This window comes from Curcuma longa, chromosome 4 (genome assembly GCF_044706935.1).
Source record: "Curcuma longa cultivar G26 ecotype Majalengka, Jawa Barat chromosome 4, ITB_CL_G26_1.1, whole genome shotgun sequence".
Classification (NCBI taxonomy): domain Eukaryota; kingdom Viridiplantae; phylum Streptophyta; class Magnoliopsida; order Zingiberales; family Zingiberaceae; genus Curcuma; species Curcuma longa.
In genome coordinates this window covers 3,222,394-3,239,645 of record NC_133864.1, presented here as the reverse complement: position 1 = coordinate 3,239,645, position 17,252 = coordinate 3,222,394, and the positions used below count along the sequence as shown (strand labels likewise).

The 17,252-nt window shown below is 36.0% G+C and overlaps 2 protein-coding genes across 2 annotated transcripts; one reads left to right on the top strand and one right to left on the bottom strand.

The window, feature by feature from the left end:
* Positions 1–369: 369 nt before the first annotated feature.
* Positions 370–3,559, top strand: LOC141826275 (autophagy-related protein 8f-like). The gene is made up of 6 exons (XM_074713521.1): positions 370–513; positions 708–747; positions 842–897; positions 2,835–2,887; positions 3,070–3,188; positions 3,269–3,559. The coding sequence occupies exons 2-6, from the start codon at positions 708–710 to the stop codon at positions 3,373–3,375; spliced, it is 375 nt and encodes a 124-aa protein (XP_074569622.1). The 5' UTR covers positions 370–513; the 3' UTR covers positions 3,376–3,559.
* A 727-nt stretch (positions 3,560–4,286) lies between these two features.
* On the bottom strand, positions 4,287–15,461 carry LOC141826277 (oxysterol-binding protein-related protein 2A-like). The gene is made up of 10 exons (XM_074713523.1): positions 15,099–15,461; positions 11,832–12,185; positions 11,087–11,177; positions 10,206–10,651; positions 7,829–7,984; positions 5,985–6,152; positions 5,629–5,769; positions 5,312–5,542; positions 5,106–5,219; positions 4,287–4,737 (listed from the first exon to the last, which is right to left on the bottom strand). The coding sequence occupies exons 1-10, from the start codon at positions 15,459–15,461 to the stop codon at positions 4,543–4,545; spliced, it is 2,259 nt and encodes a 752-aa protein (XP_074569624.1). The 3' UTR covers positions 4,287–4,542.
* Positions 15,462–17,252: the final 1,791 nt, after the last annotated feature.

Below are 17,252 nucleotides of genomic sequence, written 5' to 3'. Positions count from 1 at the left end.
AATATTTATGAATTATATTTATCAATAAAACTTGTATTAATATGTTAAATAAAGAAAAAATTTTAAAATAAATAAATAAATTTATATTTTTATCAAATTCAATATAAATACGTTTAAAATATAAAAAATTCAAATAATTTTGAATTGAGAATAGCTAAATTAATCAAGTTCAAACTTAGCCTCAAGCTCAAGTTCATAAAAAAATAAAAATAAATTTAAATCATTATTTTAAAAAGTTAATTTATTTTAAATTCGATTTGATTTTGACTATTTTATCAAATAAATTTTAACATAAGGTCGGCTTGTTTACAGCCTTAGAAGTAATCTACTACGTCAGTTTTAATTATCAATCGTCCATTTGGCTTCGCTTGTGTGCTTTTGCAAGGCATCGAATTAGGGTTAGCGATTGCCTCGCTCACACATAATATAGACAATATATAACAACCCGCAACCGATTGTCCTTCATAAAGTCGCCTCAAGCAATCGCCTCTCCGATCGCCGATCGGATCCAAGGTTCTTTCTAATTCCAAATTCGGGGCTTTCCTCTTGTTTTTTCCCTGTCGTTTTCTCGCTGTCGAACTTGTTTGGGTTTGCTTCTGTTTGTATGCTCGGGCCGAAATCCTGGTATTGCGTCGATAATTTTGATTCCGTTTTCTATTTATATTGCGTTTATCTTGATTTTATTCTATGGTTAATCTTACAAGAAGATGTCGAGGCAGAGCAGTTACAAGCAGCAGCATGACCTCGGTGAGTACACCGCGCTCTTGGTTTATTTGCTGCCTTTTTTCCCCCTTCCCCTTACAAATATGACTAAAGATCACTATTTGTCATATTTATGTAGAGAAGAGGAAAGCTGAATCTATGAGGATTAAGGAGAAGTACCCCGGTAGAGTGCCGGTATGGAATATCGTTTGTTTTCCATATCATTCTTCTTTATTTCTTTTTTTGGTTACGACTACAGTCTTGACTTACCAAATTCGATAAAATTTTACATATATTTTTCTTTATATGTGTATAATTTGCATGCTTGTCATTAATTCACATTCTAAAACTTAAGATCTTTCATATGACAGTTGTTAAACTGGTAACTTAATGATTGTAATTGAAAACTATCCTTTAACTTCAAATGTTATATAAGTGTATTTGAATTTGAGCTTATATCTTTTATTTATTTTTATATATTTAACATTTTGGAACGATAACTGAATCGGAGAAAGTTTATTGAAAGGAAATAAAATGCAAAGTGACTAGAGAAGGTGAGAAAGAAAAATAGGAACTTCATCGTGATTAAAATAAGAGTGTGCCTGGTATGTAATTTTAAGAAACAAGCATAATTAATCTGAGTTTAATTTAAACTAGATGATATTTATGAGATTTTCAGATTTAAAAAATGTATATGCCCAATAGTAGATTTTGTGATGATAAAATATGCTATTTTAAAATTTTAAAATGGTAAATAAGTGTTTATCCCTAAACAATAGTCCTTGTGATGATAAATATGCTGTTTCATAAATTTAAAATGGTAAATAAGTGTTTGTCCAAGAAAAAAAATTACTCTAAATATGGTAAGGTTAAAACTTTCTAGATCTTTTAGTATGGTTCTCTTGTCAACTTAACCTTGTTCATGATTGATTGTCAAAAAACTCCAATTCTTTTGTTTGAATTTAAATATCCATAAATAAGAACCACAATTCTCTCTTTTATAAACTAGTTTGTCTGATATACTTGTTTGATTTGTGATATAATCTACCATTCTTAGCTCTAAAATATCATTAATATTCTTCCTATCTAGTTTATCTGTAAAGATATTGAATAATGTTAAACTAATAAACTAGCATAGTTTGAATGATTCATTTGAAGATTAAGCAAAATTGGATGGATGTAAGCGGGGAGAATGGAAAATTGGATTAAAAATTTTCATCCTCAATTTATTTCCATAAGCATGCATGAAGATGGAAAAAGCACATGTTTTCCTTCATGTTTGCTTTTGCCCAAATATGTGGAAACAATAAGTCTTTTTGGAGTTTAGTGGTTAAATATTGATATTTTGAATTATGTTAGTATGATAGGGAAATTTGTTTGTCTAAATGTACAGTTGCATATCATCCCTTTATTTTCATTATCATTAAAAGTCCTCCCTATTTTGAAAAAAAATATCAAAATATACCCCTGTTACAATGCTATTGTAGTAGTTCTTACCAAAGGTGCTCCAACATTGCTCAAAATTACCAAGTAATTATAGCTCAAATATTAGTAAAAACTACTTTAATTTGGTCAAAACTAATCCAACTTAGTCCAACTAGTCAAATACTATTAGAGCACTTTTGATCAAAACTGCTACAATTATAATAGCTTTGACCAAAAGTGCTATAATTATAATAATTGTGACCAAAATTATTATAATATGGAGCAATTTTGATTTAAAATGCTACAACATATAGCGGTTGACCAAAATTACTTGGAGCACCTTTGACCAAAGCTACTCCAAGAAAAGGGCACTCTGTGTTAGAACATTGGAGCAATTTTTGGCTAAAGCTGACTCCAATTGAAGTAGTTTTGGCCAAAGCTACTGCAAACAATATTGAAACAAGTGATTTTTAAGGTATGGGGCGCCCTTTTAATATATATATATATATAAAATGGGACACTCGTTTGATTTATTTTTAAAAATGGGATGTTCTTTTGATGATGATAAAAATAAGAGGTGCTTTTTGATTTTTTTCTCTTTATTTCGGTCACAAGATGACAAGTAGTAGGGAATTGGTTTCAAGCTGTTGCATTTTCACTTGTTTTTTATATTTGTCATTAGTTTCATGTTTGCTTTGGCTTTACAGGTAATTGTTGAAAAAGCAGAGAGAAGTGATGTGCCAAACATTGACAAGAAAAAGTAAGTGACCTTCCCCGCATGGTTACAATTGTCATTAACTTATTCATTCTGGAGGAGATTTTTATTTTTATTTTACCCACGATGAAAATTTCGAGTTTCTGTGGAACCTGCTTTTGAGCAAGAATTCTCTCTCTCCCCCTTCTTATCATGGTCTGGTGAACGATGTGAATTGTTATACTCAGGTATTTGGTCCCAGTGGATACTACCCTTGGGCAATTTGTATACGTCATTCGAAAGAGAATAAATTTAAGTGCAGAGAAGGCCATATTCATGTTCGTGGACAATGTGCTTCCACAGATTGGTACTTCACCTTACCCCCCTTAACATTCATAATACAGATCAGAGAACCTATTTTGATGTTATTATTTCTGATGTGTTTAGGAACTCTGATGGGGCAACTCTACGATGAAAAGAAAGATGAAGATGGATTCCTTTACTTCGTCTACAGTGGAGAGAACACCTTTGGCTCTCTGAAAACACAGACTTAACTAAGCCTTATGTGCTGCCAATCATCAGCACAGTGTACATAATGGCATGACAGATTCGCCTGGCGATGAAAGCAAGCTTTTAGCAATAACGTAGAACCTTGGATTTCTTTCAACCTTTCTCTTGAAGATGGGTTTCTCCGTGTCCATATATGCTCTTGTGGCAATAAATAAGGCTTCCACTCAAGCTAGGATGAGAGTAAAATACACTTAATCTTTCATAATGAAAGCTTATAGTAAATAAGATTTAAAAATTCCGTACCCATGGAAATTAGATTCTTGGCGAGCTTAAAAATCTAGCAAAATGAGTCGGCCACAAGGAGAGCTAGCAGTTGGTGTGTACCTGGTGGCCTCTCTTTATATTGGAATCGTTTTAATCGTCTCGCCCAATAGTGTCAACGATGACTCCATTGCAAGCTACTACTTACGTTGATTATTGCAAGTGAATAATATCTATATATGATATCCACCAATAAAATTTATAAATTATATTAATTAATAAAACCATCATAAAACCGTCTGAATAAATAATATCACACACTAATCAATCAAATAAATTTCAAAATATACAAATTTTAAATAATCAAACAAGTTCAAATTAATAATTCAATAACCTCGAACCAAACTGAAAAAACATAGAGCAAATTAAACAATCATTTTGATAATTTAATTTATTTTAGACTTAGCCTTCACTCAGTTGCCTTTTCAAAGGTTGAACAATACACAACTTAGCTTGTTTATAATCCTAAACTGCACTTCCGATAAGGAGTTGGCTATCATCCAAGGTCAAGCACCAGGAAACCAGCATTATAAAGGATGCCATAAGAAACAAAGCAGGAATTATCCAGAGCATCTGGTAATAGAGTTAGGACAATTTACAGAAATTGCTTCTGTTTTTTTTTTTTAATCTCGACATAGAAATTCTTCGCCATCTCAAAAAGGTACATCAAACAACGAAAAAAATATTTTACGTAGAAAAAAGAATATGCTTTGGTTCTTAAATGGTGCAAAATCAAACAAATGAATATGCAGTTGCCTATGCTCGCCTATTATTGGCAACTCATACAACTAGTAGCAAAGGATATGCGGATCATCAGCACTACATGTAAATGCAAAGAGCTACGGAGATAGCAGTAGAAAAACCTCGTAGAACATCACACTATTCAAACCTCATGGCATCAGTTCTGACTTGATGCAGGCTGCTGCAGTTGCATCATTCGAAAACTCACCAAAGATATTTATACAATCTTCCCATTTCTGTTGCTCCCTGGCTTCCCAATATCCACCAATATAACGGAAAGTTCCATCATCACTATCCCTTTTAAACCATCTTGGTTGCCACCCACTTGCTTGCAATTTCCTTGACTGCACCAAAATCGCAATTGCAGGAATGCATAGTCAAAAAGGGTGATTATACATAAAACCTAAGCAAAGAGTTAGCCGATTCAAAATTCAATGAAACAGCATGCTCATAACGTGGGAGGTACATTGATTATTGAGGGTGTTGAAAGAATGTTCATAATCCAACCAAAAAGTTTTAGCTAGTGTTTGGTTCATAAAAATGTCAGTTTGTTTTTAAAAAAGAGAGAATTTGGAAGAAAAAAAAAAACTAAAAAGAGCAATTTTATTAGTGCCTTGTCAATTTTTTTACTTTAACTACATCTACACTATCATAGTTGCAGATCAAGCAATTTCACTATCGCCTAGTTAAAATTGTGATCTCAGATAATTACCATTCGTTGCCTTTTCTCTAATCTCAACTTTTCTGCGTTAGCCTTTCCATACTCTCCATTCTCAAGGTAGCGCTGATCTGGACGGAGTCGTGAATCAGTAGGTGGAAGTTTGCCCTTAATCAAAGATCATTTCACAATGAGAACAAAAAACTCGAGAGATAAATATGAAAAAAAATTTAACAAGACAGTTGAAATGTGATATCTACCTTCAGTTCTGATCTTAACTCATTTAGCGTAATAGCAAATGAGGTCAAGTTGTACCGTGTGGGTTCAGGAGGTGGCTTGTTCTTTTTCCATAACAAGTTAGCATTTTCGGTTAAAACAAATCTCTTGGTCTTTGCAATTTCATCACCTAGCGAATAGTACATGCTATCATCCCATTTTCCTACCAAACTGGCAACTTTTGTTCCCTCAATGTCCTCAACATAGCCTTGCACCTATGCAGAAAATTGCAGTTCCAGTGATGAGAAGAATTTGATAAATTTGGATCAAACACTGAAACCTAATAAAATTCATTCTGTACCTGGCGGGGATTTCGGTCAAGAAGCGACTGCTCTTTGAATTTTAGTTTACAAGAATATTGTCTGTTTCCTCGTATGTTCATTGTACCATGGTGATTGCAGTATAACTTACCAAGGATCAAGTTATTGATAGTTGTAGTCACCTAAAAAGAAATCAGATGATTCTTTAATGGGATACAGAGTATTTTCCTAAGGATGATGGTAATTACTGATGGCCTTTAAGAACGGCATGAGAGAACATATAGTTCTCCTGGTAACTTTGACTTTCTAAAGCTATATGAATGTTTAGCAACACATGCAAAGTTGTTGTTTATACTAGATTGTCAGCATATGAATGATTTTACATTGCAAAGATTACCTTACTCCATTGAAATATTTCACCATCGTCAAATTCCAATGTCAATAAACCAACAGGGTCTAGTTGTATGGATTGCCCCCAAAATTTATTCCTGAGATTACTGTCCCCCCAGAATTTCCAATTTTTGCCTTCACAATGGCAGGCAACGAGCATAGGATGGTGGCTAACCTAGTAAAGAGATAATGAGCAATAAATTTTTCAGGTAATTTGCATACCAATGAATAAATAATGCAAGTACATAGAAAAGAGTAGACCAAAAATGAGAGGTGATACAAATACATTAAGGCATAGCTAAAGTTTGATCTCAATTAAGAAAATTGAACACAAGAAATAAGCACAATGACATCTTACAAAAATCTTTTCATTTTTCAAAATTTCAATTTCATTATCCTAACTAGAATAGGCGTTATAATACCAAAGTTCTTTTGCATTGTGTATAAAAATAACTCGATTTTCTAAAGATACATTTTCAATCTAAAATAATGGGAGGAATAAGAAAATATTTATTGTACAAGCAACCAAGTCTAAAAAGTAAAGAAAGTCATGTTGAAATGATTTATGAATAAGTGCATTTGTTTTAACAAAGTAGTTTATTTTAAGTTCAGCAAATCTTGTTTCATACGTTACCTATCAGCGGAAGTGCCTCCAATAATCGCTTATCCAAAGCTTATCAGACTATGCACGCACAGATCAATCGGGCCCCAAAACATCATACAGATATATAGCTACCCTTATTTTTTACTGGCTCACACATGAATCATCTCAATAGACAATATGTATGTGAGTATAAATCCAGACACTGGCCAGGTAGATCACTAAAGCAGAACCCACATCAACATGGCAATGTAATTATGTAATGGCTTAGGCAACATAAATAGCTCACAGTATATACCAAAAAATGTACATTTTGTACTGAGTTTTATCATGGAATAAGGTTTGATCCTAGTCATGGGGATCCTGTAATATAACTCCTAGTTGGGCCAACTTAAGTATTGGAAGAGGTAACTTGAGCAAAACCTCATGAGTTCTCTTTTCTGCAAAACTTTGGGCAAACTATCTTGTGAAACCCCACCAATAGCACTATTGATCATAGTTGCACCACAAGAAGGATTCATTTCATCCATTAACTTCATCACTGGAAAGCTATAAGAATTCCCCTGGGTGTTGTCTCTACTTTGGTGGGCTCTAACATCACTCCAAGTTCTATGGCCATTATTTGACATCATCAGGCAGATCTAGGTGTTTATACACTCCTAGTGGTAACATTTTTGTTCTTACGGACTTCATTGCGTAAGCAATATTTTGAACAAGACTTGGACTTCAATCACCTAGGTTTATTTAACCTATATAATCTTATATGCTTCCCATGAGCAATATAAGATTGCAGTGGCTTAACGAATCAAACCACATTGGAGTCACATCTGCAATATGCAATGCAATCCATTACTGCATTCATTTATGTCATCTCTTATGTTGCTGCTTTCTGAAATAATGCTCAAATCATTTTGAAACAGTAGACCTAGTCAACTACATGGAGCTAACAAAGAAAATTTTAACTAAATGTAGCATTACTATCTTGCATAGATTTGGACTACATGAGAGATGTGAAGAAAGGAAGAGCACTCAAGTGTGTAGTAAATCAAGTGTTTGGTACACATAAATCATCATGTTCCTAAGAATTTTGCAGTGAGCAGTTGCCACTAGAATAAAGAATCCATGCCACTACTCATAATTAGAGGTGTCAAAAAGAGTGGGCCACCCAACAATTGATTGATGAACGGATGAAGATACTGATGTCACAAGGGCTAGACAAATGCTAACACTTCCATATTTCAGAAACCTACCTTTTCAGAGAAGAAGCGGATTCCTTTTTCAGGGTAATCAGCTTCATAGGTCTCTCCTAGCAAAGGATTGAAAGGTTTGCAAAGGCGACCATCACAAGAAGAATATCCAGAGACTGCAAAGGCAGCTACTTTCAGAATTCTCAGGAGACTGTTTCCCTGAATTAAAAATTTCAGCAAAGAAGCAATGCTTAATTCAGAATAGTGAAGTTATAAGCAGCATGCGTGTCAACTTTCTTTCTAGAACAAAAACTATACACAAATTATTGCACCACTTGGAAAATCACAAACAAGAAACACATCCTTAATTCATGGTGAAAATGCTATCAACTTAGTCACAGATAATTATAAATTTCTAGCTTAGTCAACAATCAACAGTCATATATTGCCTACTAATTACATATATGTTTGTCAAACTTATGTCCTTTTTAAAAAAAAAGGCCTAACTCATGTTAAACCTTCACATTATATACTCCTAAGTGCTGCTTGCACACTCATCTGGGTCCTCTTTAGTTAGACTTAACCTTTTACCTATTCGCTCAATGACATTACTCATCTAAATGCACTCCTATGTATTATAATCAGTATTTTGTATATTGATTCCCAAGTTCATCATTGCCACAGTTAATTTTTGCCAACTACAGTTGATCAAATGCAAAAATTTACTAAGTCAGTAGTTGCTTTGCATGCATATGTTATTGGAACGGCGACATCAAATGTATGATGACCTTTATCCCATTTCAGTTCCATCAAAATGCACGATGACCTTTATTTCAATTCAGCACTCATTTATTGGTACCACTTCCACTTTTGTTTCTCTTCAGCAATCAGCTACATCGATTTCTGTTGATGCATCGCCTAAAAATTATCCGATTATTAGATTGGCAGCAAATTTTTCTTGCATCAAATGATCAATTCTGTTAATGTAATTATTTGAACTTTCACCTTTTAGCAAGCCAAACCTGATTGGTTTTACATGTGAGCTTGTTTATTTTCTCTTCAGCAAACAAAAAAGGTTTCATTGTATCAACAAAAATTAATCAACACAAAACATCATGATCATCATATTGGCGTTAATCCTTGATATTTGATGAATCTTGATCAACAATATATAATGTATGAACCATATATAATTCTTATTTCTAGTATCATGGAATCTGTTCAATTCATATTGGAACTGTTCTAACTCCCTTCCCTGGCAGTATATCAATTCTCACTTAATTCCTTATTGTCACCCTACTCTTGCTCAAATGACCAGATCTGAGTGGTTTGATCCACATTGCCTCCAAAGACTCACTGTCACCATTAACTGCATGTAGAGTACCTGGTTGGACAGAAATAGAGCTATCACTCATCAGGATACAATTTCCCAACCTCAATTTGTGAGATCTGCAGTTTTTCCTTTTTTATCTTTTCTCCTAACTTTGCTTTATTTTTCTCAAACCTTTGAGGGGCACCATCCTATATTTTGTCATTTCAATTAAGCTTCAGTTGCTACTTCTAAAGAATCAGAGAGCCAAAATGATCACAGGATTTCTGTCAAGCTCCAGAGTTTTTTTAGATCCTCAATATCCTAGACATTTTAGTATTTTTGTTCCTCAGATGATCCTCAAATAACAGAATAAAAAAATTCAATGAAGCTGTATGAAATGAAATTTCAAAGAGCGAAAAAATATCTTCACACAGCCAGCTGATTCATCACGGTCTTTGTTAGAGGTATTAGGTTGAAGGAGTTAGTGGAATAGTGGGTTTAGTCCATCATTGATAAATTGAAATGCCTGGATCATCTAGTATTCCTCAACCAGTTAGCAGTCTATGGACACAAAACTTAAAAGATCTTGCAGAGAAAATGAACATATTATGTAAAGAGATTACCCCAAAAAGAAAAAAGAAAAAAGGAAAAAAAAGAGAGAACTGTTGCTCAGTAATGAAAACTGACATCACTGGCAGAGATGGCATCTATCACAAAGCTAATTAGGTTCTATTACAAAAATGATAACACCATTCCAGCAGACAATCCAGTGCGAAAAAATAGACCTCACATCTAACAAGGGAGGGACCAATGTCTATAATAGCTGATGAATTTTCTACATTTGCAATAATGTATGAAATAAATTTTCTAGTTCCATAGGTGAGAAATATTTATATTGAGAATGCACGTGCACACGCGCACACACACAAAGAAAAAAAGATAAAAATAAAGATAATAGCGTGACAAAATTGGACAAATAGTTTCTTTCTCTGTGAGACAATTTCTATTGAATTTAAAGATTGCTCTATTTTGCAAGATATTAAAAAATTAGGTATGGTATATCCTTGGCATTAAGAGCTACAGAAAATGCAAAGTTTAATTTCAGTCAAAGAAAATGTGGTACAATACCTTTTTCCCATATTCATATGCTTCATCCAATAAAGATGAATATTCCAAATCTTCAAAACACTTCTGAAGTGAGGACAATGGCTCATTAAAGTAAACAGGAAGGCAAACCCTTGTAAGATCTTTTCCAACATTATCCTTAATCATTGACCAAAGGCTTACAGCCTTCTCCTTCTCAATAGGATCTGGTAACTTTGTTCGCCGCCTGAGATCTAGAAACATGTTCTGAAATTCAGGATTTGCATCAAAATCCATTATGTTTGCATCATCAAGTTTATCTTCAATTCTAGATGTTATATCAGAATTTTCTGCAGTTACAAGTGATGAACAGCCCAATATAGAATCATTGAAGCTCTCATTTGTATCAAAGAAGGGAAGTTCATCTTCGTCTGACAGTTCATCAAACTCTTGCTTTTCCACATCATCTGATGATTCAGTTGTACTGTACTCTGATCGAGAAAAAAAATCATTAGTTAAGAAGAAAATACATTTCTAGAATTTGGAGAAACAAAAAGGACTCATGGCCATGGAGAACAAAACTCTGCATTTTCAAAATGCAGTATAGATAAGAAAAAGCTCAGTTATGAGCCAGATTAAAAGTGAACTCAGTTAAAGATGACAGTTGAAGATAAATACAAGCTAATGGGGCTAACTGTCACTTTGATAGCTTTATGAAAGTGAAGTATTGAAGGTAAAGGAGTGGGAAAAACAGTTGCACATTTTCAATATAGCATCAAGAAATGAATATGACTTCTCTTCCAAAGTCAAGCTAGCAGGAAACCTCAAAGCGAATGATGGATGCCAAATAATTAGAAAATAGAGATGACAACTTTTGCATAGCTCTTTCATAGGAATGATACCAACAAAAATAACATAGAGAGTACCAATGAATTTTTCATGTCCAGAGCTCGAAAGGTCATACTCGGATAGATGCAATTGGCCTTCACAACTTACCACATCTTCTGCATCAATTTCCTGCATATACAGTAGATTATCCACAGAAACAGTGTATTTAACAATTCCTGGAAAAAGCAAATTTCTTGTACAACCGTGCAAATTGCAAATACCTTCAACATATTGTTGAAATTATTTCATCAAATTTCAATTACTATTATTCTATATTAAATAGTTCTATATGAAATATCAAATAGTTTTGGTAATTTCTACTTAATCTATCTCAACATGGAACCAATATGAGCGCGACAAGAAATTGATATTTCATACAAGGTTACAGTACAAAACACATGAAGTCTTGCAGACAAATGTTTGCATTTCAAGTGCCGTGTGGATGCTACACCTTCATCAGTTTATGGTCATCATTGCATTTAATCTCTGATATGGCATTCTATACAAAAACAAAATGATGAAATTGGTAACCATGCAGTGGTCAGTGTTTGACAACATTGATGATCATGTGGAAATTGCATCCTAGTCATGGAAGTATGGAACTACCAGAAAATTATCATATTTTATTTATATAATGGCAATTTGATCTGTTCATATGTATCACTTGCCTAACTAGACAGTCTCTAGATTTAACTCAAGTCAACATTCAATTTGTAAAAGCATTAATGGTCATCTAAGTGAATGTATTCGCTAAATTTGTAGGAGATCTGTTGTAAAAAGTACCTCTATCTGTTGATGAAATATATGGATAGAATTCAGATGGGCTTCCAATTGATGCTTCAGTAGTCTATGGTACAAGGAAAACTCTGAATGCATAATCTGCTCACAGTCGCTGATGAGCACTTCATCTAATCCTTCATCATGCATGTGATTTCTAAGCTTTTGAGTTGAAATCAACACATTGTTTTGCAAGAAAGGTACTCCTTTAACTATGGAAGTTTCTTTTATTGCACAAACCAATGCATGAATCCAGGTAACACGATCTATGCTGGAATCAGTCCTCAAATGAAGTGTTTTTGTTGGACAAAATATATAAAATCTTCGGTCATCAGTCTTACTTTCACGAAATGAAGAGATCTAAGAAGTGTTCAAAATAATATTAATTAGAATATCAGCGAGGATTTGCTTCTTATTAACATAGCATGCTTCTTATTAATATAACAAGTTGATATAGCTTTAAATCCCATAAATGCCTATCAGCAAATAAGGTATATTGTTTCCATGTTGCACTTCATTTAACAGAGACATAATCACATGCTCCATCAAATAATTCAGGGTGCACTCCTTTACTATTCACAACCTGAGCCGCAATATATGCAACAAATAATTCTATGAATTTAGAAAAAGAGAATAGCAATTGCAAATGATATAAAGGTCAAAAAGATATCAAAGGTAGCAGTCTACAATAATTGTAAACCACAGAAGAAACATAAGACAGCTTTACAACATATGAATCCAAAAACATGTCCTATCAACTTCTACAAATTGAGCCATATGCAGCACTCACAAAACCGGAACATGACCAGAGAAACAAATGCTTAATAGACCATGAAAAAAATAATACATGACACTAGGTTCTCAGTATCAGATAGTCGATGAATCATGTAGATTGTAAGAACATGATCAGGTGAACAGTCATCATTAGAATATCTTTCTAAAGAGAATTTAAATTACCACCAACTCAAACTTTTGTGATACAAGCAAGAAATGATAATAAATAGAGGATATACAATCATGATTATGGTAATAAAGAAAACTCAAAAGTCAACAGGTCTACCGTGCAACAACTGCTACATCAGGTTGACTAACGATTCAATTGCAAACAGTGCACATATTAGCAATTCAAAAAAGAAGAAAATGTCTGTAATTATATGTAACTGCAAAAATCTGTCTGAACATGCAAAATAAGCAGATGCAAAACATATAAATTTACACAGTTTGTGCCTAATCACAGAAGCACCATGTATGTTAGCACATTCCAATAAGAACAACTAAGTGGGCATGTGTTGCGTTGGCTAAACTTCAGAAACATCAAAAATTCTAGTGTATTCTTCTGAATAATTCAATCAGTTTAACAATATAGTGATTTAGCATCCATAGACATCTCATAGTTTATTCATTCCATAGCACAATTGATCAATCCAATATAAAATATGAATGTTTTGTGCAATAGTGCTATCATATAAATCCATACAAAAAAACAACTTCACAGCAAACTAAATGGAATAAGTATCTTAACTGCCATCTAATTATGTAAGGAGTAAAAAAAAAAGAACTCCCAAGCACTTCAGCACCCCATCCATCACAAATACCTATCTAAATCTCATAATGGAAAATTTTTGTAGCTTCAAAAAGAAAGTCATGAGAGATAACATGATAAAATGCAAGGTTCCTTATTTTAATTTCAATAAAATACCGGTAGAAATAGGCCAGAAAAATTTGAATTTCCAACTGGACAGATCAAGCAAATTAATGTCATCTACAGATGTCAGCATGAAGATTATAGTTCTAGACCTTGGACCAGAACTCGCACACCACTCTAATTTTCCAAGTGACAGAACGAGAGTACTTGGACTTCAAAGCTCCTCATGTAAGGATTTCCAGACTCTTCTCAATCATGAAAGTAAATGTTACCAAGAGTTGGTACCCTAAAGTCAACCGGGACTGCTAAAACTATCGGGTCATATGCTACAATAGCGGTCAAAAAATCAAAAGAATAAATGCTGGAACGCCCAGCCCCCAGACTCTTACTGAGACATTAATCTACAAGAAAGGGAGACAGCTACAGCTGGTAGAGTAGTCGTACTGCGTACCGCGGAGAAAGCAATGAGCTGTTTTGGTATACTAATAAGAGATCGTTTCAAAGTTCAGGCCACGCCACTGTGCCGCCTACAGAAGAATAAAAAATGAAGCATAATGGCAAAAAAATTGATACGCGTTTGTCGCAGGTGAAAATTTTCGCATTGGGAAGACATCTCAAGGTAGGATTTTCTTTCTTCCAAAACACCAAAAACAAAAAGGCAAATAAACAAGAGGAAAATTATGAAATCAAAGCACAAAGATCAAACGATGAGAAAGAAGCAACTCACTCAACCAATAACGAAAAGAAAGACAAGTCTTTACTCTCATCAGCTACTGGATTGATAACACATGGATGAGCAAAGAACAGCTATAATGATCAGAGAAAGCCATGAGATAAAGGAAGACACGAGAACGGAGGAACAACGCATGAGAAGACACAAAAGCAAAGCAGAGCCGTACATCTGCTCCCAAGCTTTAAAGAATCCAACTGCTGGAACCTAAATCCAGCTGTCTTCCGAGCATTCTGGCAAGAACAGAAGCCGAGTGGGGTTCGCTGCGCCTCGCCCGCTCACCAAGTATTCGTAAATAACCCCGCGGTGCCGCAAAAAATCCCTCTTTGACCTACATACGAAGAAAAGAACCAGCCATCACCTCACACAAGCAAACAAAATCGCGCGTCAGTGTTCGCGCCCATCCGTCCGCTCCCTCTTCTCCTACTCACCCTCCTCTTCCTCATCCATGCCCATCAACTTCTCAAAGATCAATGTTCCTCCTGGTTAACGATGCCACCGAGAACGGGCAACAGTGACACAGACGACAGCGTACTCGAGCAGGCAACTCCTGTTTTAGAATTACAATTTATCTAGGCATCATCTTGACCGTCCGTTTCATTTCCATGTGTTTGATTTTTGATATTCAATGAGTCGACGCCATAAGCTATGGTAAAAAAAATCACCAATTCAATTGATGATGGTTTTTGAGAAACACACCAATTAAATCTAGTCAATTGAGCACAATAACGAATTTAAAATGGTTAGATCATTGATAATCAATTTAATCAACCAAAATTCATGTGGTCGAAAACTGCAACGAGATCAAATTCAAACGATAAAAACATTAGGATCAAAATAAATACGGAAGAGAAGCTTTCTGAGATCCAATGTCATCGATCAAACATCGATCGCTCACCATAAGACGAACGACGCTAATCGGCTTTTGGGCCTTCCGGCACCCAGTAGAAGCGACGGCGGGGGCGCTACCGATGAGGCGGACGCCTCGGCCCGCAGGGACCCAGATCGGATCGATATCCCGCCGCCGGATCTTGGAGTAAGTGAGGACGCCGCCCTCGAGCGAGAACCACCGATGCCTCCATCCCTTTCCTATGTTGGTCCACTTGCAGAGCACCCCGGCGACGGCGTCATACGACGGGGGCGACTCGCATCCCCTGCTGGAGTCTTCCGGCTGGAACGAGGGCGCAGGCGATCGGCCACCGAAGCTGGGCCCATCAATGGAGATGCAGCAGAGGGGGTGGCGCAGCTCAGGGACCCACATCGCCGACACCCAGAATCTCCCCGGCCGTCGTTTAGCAGAAGAAGGTCGAGGGCGACACGGCGCCGATCGAGGAAGGCAGAATATTCGGCGATGGACGGGAAGATGGCTTCGGGGGCGATGATGCTACTTATAGCGCCAGTGTCCGCGGTGACGCTGAAGTGTGATGTGTGCGCCGTGCGCGTGGAAGTTAGCTTCAAATTTCGGAGGTTTGCTATGTGGCACGGAACCAGAGCATCAATAATGGAAACATTGCAGTCCCGTCCATAATTTAACGTTTCCCAACAATTAATCATCAAATATTTTACAATTGCGAAAAGTACCCCTATGTTTTTTAGCATCCGCGCCCCTATAATTTTAATATTACCAAGACCATTTAAATAGCTCAGTCTTTTATCTTTTGAATATGAGAGATGCCACGTACGTAGGAAACTTCCAGTGCTTTAGACAGATGCCCTGGGCAGTGACAGACCAATTCCCTCGTTGCTATGTAGCATGATATACATAAATACAGCTCCATCTTCCCCAACCCAGCCCATGTGCCATTGTCATCATTTTTTCTTTTTTACTTTGCTCAACTCTTTCTAGTTCAGTAGAGAGCTTTCATTGTCCTGCTGCAAAATGCAAAGGGCCCTGAATGTTTAGGTACTCCAAAACCTCCCAAAGCTTCTCTGTTTCAGATCAGCTTAATGATAATCCATCACATTTTGGGGCAGAGACGACAGCCCCGCGTGGGTTGCATGGACTTGGGCATGCTGGTGCTGTGGAAATATATGTCACATCGAGTAATGGCTTCACGCTCAGTGCCCTAATTGTCTTTCTTGTTCAGAGAACTAGCGCCGCGCCCTGATTAATTATATCATGTTCTGCTTGTCATGCAACTGAACAGGGTGTGGAATGTGGACTATTGCGAGAGATTAGATATAGTTAGATCCCACTGCATAGTTCAGTAGTACTGCCCTCAGACGCAGTGGTGGTGGTGGTGGATGGTCATATCATGTTCAATGTAAAGGTGTCTGTGATCTATAGAAGTAGTCATTTGAAGCGGCACAAAGTTATTGCAAAAGTTAAGTTTGAAAGTTGGCTGATAATGGATGGTTCTGCATGCACGTATAGATGATGCTACAAGCTATTCATGTTGCATGCTCCTAATTATTGAGGTTTGACTAGCGTCGCATGGCAGGCTTTTAGTGCACCAAACTAAAAGGATCATGTTAGCTAGGGGATACAACAAAAACAGGCCTTGTAGATCTATTGGTCATCTACATTGCATCTTCGCTGTCATGGGCTGCGACCCTTCACTAGCTGCCATTCTCGGGTCCTTGTGTACTGTTCACGAAAAGCAACGATGTGCCAAACTAAACTAAACATGACCAATTACTTTGAGTTCGTAAGGGCGTACGTTTATATGCCCATATATAGCCTCGCAAGCAAGCTAGCTAGCTAGCTAGTTGTATATATAGGGGTTGACTAGAATTACAGTTAATGATTGGATTAATGGGTTTAGTCTTATGTAAATTATATCAATAGTCCTAGTCTTAGAATATTGTAGATACGATATAATTATTAACTTTAATTTTACCCCAAGTTCTATATGGTACGAGCAATGGCGGAGTTAGCCCCAGTGATCTACTCGGGCTGATCCAAATTCCTCGTCCACATCATCGTCAACTTATCCTCATGGGATGTTGGCCGCGGTAGTCACACCCACACGCAAGCAATAGACCTCATGACGGTGCCTACCGACCAAGTGCACTGTCGTGTTCTCACATGATTAGTTGCCTCCCCCACACA

Bases quoted from the DNA above. Each gene is read 5' to 3' on its own strand.
- LOC141826275 (XM_074713521.1), top strand. From the start codon at position 708: ATGTCGAGGCAGAGCAGTTACAAGCAGCAGCATGACCTCG. The intron at 748-841 runs GTGAGTACACCG...ATATTTATGTAG, and splicing joins CAAGCAGCAGCATGACCTCG to AGAAGAGGAAAGCTGAATCT. The intron at 2,888-3,069 runs GTAAGTGACCTT...TGTTATACTCAG, and splicing joins CCAAACATTGACAAGAAAAA to GTATTTGGTCCCAGTGGATA.
- LOC141826277 (XM_074713523.1), bottom strand. From the start codon at position 15,461: ATGTGGGTCCCTGAGCTGCGCCACCCCCTCTGCTGCATCTCCATTGAT. The intron at 12,186-15,098 runs GTGAGCGATCGA...AACACTTCTTAG, and splicing joins TTAGCGTCGTTCGTCTTATG to ATCTCTTCATTTCGTGAAAG. The intron at 5,770-5,984 runs GTAATCTTTGCA...ATTTCTTTTTAG, and splicing joins AAATATTTCAATGGAGTAAG to GTGACTACAACTATCAATAA.